The 6,000-nt window shown below is 36.0% G+C and overlaps 1 protein-coding gene across 7 annotated transcripts in view; it reads left to right on the top strand.

Moving 5' to 3' along the window:
* Positions 1-6,000, top strand: part of SYTL5 (synaptotagmin like 5) — a 216,001-nt gene that overhangs the window by 189,277 nt on the left and 20,724 nt on the right. For 5 of the 7 annotated variants that reach the window (XM_025051343.1, XM_025051339.1, XM_025051337.1 and 2 more), the window contains 2 exons: positions 2,623-2,715; positions 3,320-3,385. In XM_025051343.1, coding sequence (XP_024907111.1) covers positions 2,623-2,715; positions 3,320-3,385 — 159 coding nt within the window. The remainder of the gene's footprint in view (positions 1-2,622; positions 2,716-3,319; positions 3,386-6,000) is intronic. The other 2 variants (XM_025051342.1, XM_025051341.1) reach the window with 1 other exon arrangement.

Below are 6,000 nucleotides of genomic sequence, written 5' to 3'. Positions count from 1 at the left end.
TTTAGCGAATTGAATTTAGTCGTGTATAAGAAGGATGAAACACTACGACCAAGCTCAGTTTATCACAGGTTTACAATTTGTAGTAAACTTTTTAAATTTTAGAGTAGCTTTAGATTTATAGACATTTGTGAAAAGAATTCCCATATACCTCATACCCAGTGTCTCCTGTTTACATCTAATAAGCTACATTTATCACAATCAATGAACCAATGTTGATACATTATAATTAACTAAAGTCCATACATTATTCAGATTTCCTTTGTTCCTCTTCTGTTCCAAAATTCCATCCAAGATACTGCATTACATTTAATTATCATGTCTCCTTAAGCTCCTCTTGGTTGTGACAGTTTCTCAGACTTTCCTAGTTTGGGGATATCTTAATAGTTTTGAGCAGTACTAGTTAGGTATTTTGTAGAATTTTCCCTTAATTTAAATTTATCTGATGTTTTTCTCATGGTTAGAAAGAGGTTATATACATTTTTTGGGTGGAACACCACAACAGCCAAGTGCTGTTCTCATCGTGCATCACACCCAGGGTACATACTCTCAACTTGACTGATCACTGTTAATGTTGAGTTTGATCACCTGACTGAGGTAGTATTTGTCAGGCATCTCCCCTGTAAAGTTACTTATCTTCCCCTTTTCTATCACAGTATTCTTTGGAAAAAAGTCACTGTGTATAGCCCACACTGAAGGAGTTATGCTCTTCCTCCTTAAAGATAGAAGATCTACATAAATTGTTTAGAATTATTTTACATAGGAGATGTGTCTCTTCTCACCCATTTATTTTCCAACCACTTATTTTACATCAGTATGTACTCATAGATATTATTGAGTGTACTTGGAGTTATAATTCAATATTATTTCATTTTCTTGCTCAAGTTTTTCTAGCTTTGCCCATTGAGAGCTCTTTCAGTTGACACCTGTGTCCCTTTGACATACTTCTATCATTGTGGATTGGGTTTTTTGTTGTTTTTGTTGTCTTTAGTTTGTTTTTGTTTTGTTTTGAGCACTTTCTTACTTTCTGATATCCTCAGGTACTCCAGCTCATTTTGTGACCTCATCAGTGAGAAAAAGGCAAATAAACCAATATAAAAATCAATCTTGAAAAAGTGCTTCACAAAACAGGAAATTTAGTTGCCCCATGATCAGGAAAAGGTGCTCAACTTAGTAATAAAGGAAATAAAAATTAAAATCATGAATATTAAACATCTAGATAAGCAGAAATGAAAAAAATCTGGCAGTACCAGCTATTGGGATGGAAGGCAAAGATATGGAGCAGGAGTTCTCATACATTGCTGGCTAGACTATAAATTGGTAGGACTGCTTCTGAAAGTTTGACATTATCTGTAATATAGATAAGCATGTGGAGGTGTGCATGCCCTATGACTTGGAAATTCCTCTCACTGGTCTACACCCAAGTAAAACTTGGGTTTTTGTGCATCAGGGTACATATTCATAGATATTCACAGCAGCTTTGTTCATAATAGAAAAAATCTGGAAACAACCCAGATATTCAGCAACAGAAGAATGGATAAGTAAAATGTGAGATATCATACAGTTGAATACTAAATAAAAATGAACAAACTATAAAAACATGCAATAATTTGGATGCCTTTTAAGGCTGTAGTATTTAGACAAAAATGGAAAACACAAAGGAGTATATAATAACTTAATTCCACTTACATAAAGTTCAAAAACAAGCAAAGAAAATCATATTATTTAGGGGTGTATGCTTAGATAGTAAAACTAAAAAGCAAAGATGTGATTACCATAAGACTTAAGATATTATTTCAAGTAGCAAAAGGGCTCTTAATATGGACAAGACACAAGGGGTCTTCTGATTGATCACTTTATATTGTTATTATACTGTACATTTATGTTTTGTGTACTTTCCATTTGCTATATTTTATAATGAAAAGATTTTTTAAGGCACAAAATTATATATATAAAATCTCAATTTATAAAACTACGGTTAAAAGAAATTCTTATGTACGACTAATCAATTTGTGTGTAGATAATATTATATGATTTTTCACATAAACAAGGAGAAAAATGTGGAATATAATATGCACAGCAGGATGCAAAATATTAGTTTAATAGGATGAGAGGAGGGAAATGGAAAGGATAAGCGAAAAAGAAAGGTGTGCATAAAAATAAAGCAATATGCATGATATAATCGATTTATGTGTATGTATGTGTGTGTGTATGTGTATGTATATATATATTTCGGACAAGAATTCAGTGTCAATAGTTTATTCTGTTGGAGAGATTTTTGAAATATGGTTCCCATCTTGACAGTATACAATTAAAATACGTACATTGCCCCAAGTAAATCACCTTAGAGATCAGGGAGGTAGTAATTGAACACTAGATCTGCATGTTTCTTAAATTCATGTTTTTTTTCCATAAAGTAAGCACCACTAGGAGGGAGACCCCACTCATCTGATGAGGTAATTCAGGTTGAATGGAGATAAAAGATGGAAACCTAGGAATAAGGTGATTTCCAGATATTTGTATCCGATTTTTCAGATAGTTAAATAAGAAAGCAGTTTTTGAAGTGAAAAGACTTTCTAGGAAAGAAATAAACCCAACCACTGTTTTCCCTCCCTCCTCCCTTAGGACTCCTTGGAAGAGACTGAAGAAGGCATTGATGACTTAGTGTCCTCCCAGTTTTCTGCAAATACCCAGGGTCTAGCAAGTGGCCTGTCAACTGTAAGCAGTTCTCTAGCACACACTGAAAGTTTCTTCTTTCTCTCGATGATTTTCTGTGCATTTCCAAAAGGGATAGGGATACTCTTAGAACAATGTGTGATAGTGAGTTAAAAGTCATCATGGTCTCCTGCTTTGCCCACCGAGTGCTTTTTAGTTTAATTTTGTGTGGGCTTTTCCTAAGGCTCCTGATTTCTTTCCTCTCCTTGCATGGTCCTCACCCAGGTTTTAAAATTTCTTCACTCCTTAGTTGAGGCTCTCATCAGCTCAAGCCTGTAAATTATCTCAGTTCTCTGCTGATACATTTTCCTCCCGCAATTATTTCAACTCCCAGCTGTCCTCCACATTGCTGGCAGCCATTTTCCTAAAACATACCCAGTCAGGTTTCTCTCCTACTCAAACACCATCCATACCTTCCCACTGCCAACAAAACAAAGTCCCTTCTTATTTTAGTGTTCAAGGCTTTCCTTGAGGTGTAGGCTTTAGGAGCCCCTGTTTTCTTGTACCCATCTATGTACCTGGAAGTCTTTTTCTTTGCTTCTCTGATTTCTGACTGTTGCTCTAATATCCTTTTTTTCCTTTTGACCTTTGGGCGACTTCTTTAAAGAATTCTCAAGCAGGCTCCAACAGGAAGTGGACCTACCTAAATGTGCCTGATGCTGACTCAGACACTGTGAGTTTTCAATCTTTCTTTTTCCTTCTTCCCAACCATACTTCACAAATTTTATGGTAAGAGAAATCTGATCATGTGGGCTATTTTTCCACCATTTATCTTTTTGCGACTTGCGTACAGTTAACCAGAGGTTCTATTTGAAAAGATAAATAACGTCGTCAAAAGCCAAAGAAAAACATTCCAAAGAAAAACATTCATTAAACAGAATCTGAGTACCAGTCAAAAGACACATGGTCCAAAATGATTTACCATTAAAGAGATACCTGTAGAATAAATATCTCTTAAATCACAGCATTGGCTTGGTTAAGAGCATCAGGTTGATTAGTAGTAGAATTGCCTTAACTGCCTTAATCTCTCCTAAGCTTCAGCATTTGTGGGTTCTTAAATTTTTCTTCTATCCATAAGGACCCCCTGCTGACAAAGGATCTTCTTCAAATAATGGCTACAGAGGGGTGTGTTTTAGACACAAATTAGTGATATGAAGAGGTAGTGAGGTATGGTGGGGAGGTCCTCAAACTAAAAATCTGGAGATCTTGCTGTATGTCTCGGCACTGCCGACAATTTCTTTGAGCCAGAATTTTCTCATGTAATATGGGGAGGTTGGGGTTTATTCTCAAAGCCCTTAAAACTTGAAAGTGTGGTTCATGGACCAGCAACATTGCATTACCTGGGACAGAGACTCTAAAACTTTGTCAGTTCAGAGAGCCCCTGGTATCTTAGTGATACTTTCATAGCATTCCTAGGTCAAAAGTAATACCTAACTAGCCCATTTGTTAAGTACTTAGGTCAAAAAAATAAACACTGGTATCCTACTAACTTAGTGGCCATTTGAAAAAATAATATGCATAAATCAAAAGAAAAATAATATTCCATTCTTAAATAGCCCCCAATACTTACCAATGAGATACATGTGTCTGTTGAACACTACATAGATTGTCAAATCTTGAAAGCTAATTGGACAGCACCACTTTAATTTCTTGTTCTAAAGTGATTTTTGTGCAGTATTTGTTTTTTTGTTTTTTGGTTTTTTGTTTTGTTTTGTTTTGTTTTGTTTTGTTTTGTTTTGGTTGCAGCAGCTACCAAAAACTTAGCTTCACACAGGTAGGACTTCATTGAAAAAAAATAAAGTATGATGTAATGTTGATACTGGGAAATACTGTTAGTAGTTTGCATGATGTCTGACAGATGTTGCCCCGTTTTCCATTGAAATTTTAAAATATCTGTGGTGCCCCTGTGAGTTTGCTGTGGTGCTGTGGGATGCCTCAACACAGTTTGGAAACTGTGAACCCTGAATTTTGTTAGAAAAGCAGAATCTCAGACCCCACCTAAGCTGGAATAGATCTGAATCCTCATTTTAATAAGATCCCCAGGTGATGTATATGTGCGATTAAAGTTTGAAACACACTGCTCAAAGCCATCTGCTATCATAACAATTCTGTTGCTTTATTTTAGGAACAGGAAAGAGAAATTAGGTCAGTCACTGACTCTCTTTTAAGTTATAATTTCCCAGTACAGTCCTCCCTCAGTATCCTTGGGATGCAGAACCGATGGATATGGAGGGCTGACTGGAATTATTGCATCATTGGTTTTCTCTTGTCCTTGACTTAAGTTTAAAAGAGGTACTAGCCACATCACTCACATTTTGTTTTTGATCAGTCTCTGAACAATTTTATTCGTGTGTGTGTGTGTATATGAATGAAAAAGTAGAAAGTCAAGGCTCTCTTTACACTCACCATAGTCATTACTTTCCAATGGTTTACAGACAGGACTTTTGGAACTACTGTGTCACTCATGAAAACCTTCCAGGTGACAGTCTTGTTGCTAAGATACAGAGTTTGTGTTTCTGACACTGAAGGATAATTTTATTACATTTAATTTAAAATATGCCTTTTGTCATTAGTAACATGTCAGAAACTTCATTCAGTTTGGTAGATTTGAACTTTTTTACATTTTTTTTTCTTTGTTGTTTGCTGTGTTATTGTTTAGTACTGTATTTTATGGGTTGCTGTTTTACAGAGATTTATGAAGCTGTTGTCTTATACTACCCAGGTGGCCACACAGCTGCTCAGGAGAATCACAGCAGCTGTGGGTACCCTTGTGCTGCAGTTATGGCTTCTCAGAGGCTGATGGGATGCTGTCTGTGGGTGTCTGAGAGCTTATGGCTCCTGCTAGCACTGAATATGAGATGAGCTTTTCTTTGTCCCCATCAATGCATTCTAGACCTTGAAGTAGATTGACTTTGAGACTACCAGTGAAAAAGGAGAAAGCTACATAGATGGGGAGAGGAGATGGGCTTGGAAATGCCTCAATGACTCTATGTTTGTAAGAAGAGGCGAATAAACAAAGGGTATTTGCTATCCTGAAAGGGAAACACTTTTCCTCTCAGCAAGTTTCCTGTCAGCAAGTTTCCTGCCTTTCTTACTAACAGTCCTAGATCTTATCCTTTCTCAAGGCTGGATTTTATACAACACCAGAAAAATAGCTTTTTTTTATTTTTTATTTTTATTTCTTGCTTTCTAACCTCTCATTAGACTTCCCTGCTGATTATAAAGAACAGAAATTGTAATCAAATGAAGAGGGTAGCTTCTGTGAAGAGTTAGTTAGATTAACACTGG

This window comes from Pteropus alecto, unplaced genomic scaffold (genome assembly GCF_000325575.1).
Source record: "Pteropus alecto unplaced genomic scaffold, ASM32557v1 scaffold28, whole genome shotgun sequence".
In the NCBI taxonomy this organism is placed as follows: domain Eukaryota; kingdom Metazoa; phylum Chordata; class Mammalia; order Chiroptera; family Pteropodidae; genus Pteropus; species Pteropus alecto.
This window is presented reverse-complemented; position numbering and strand designations above follow the sequence as displayed.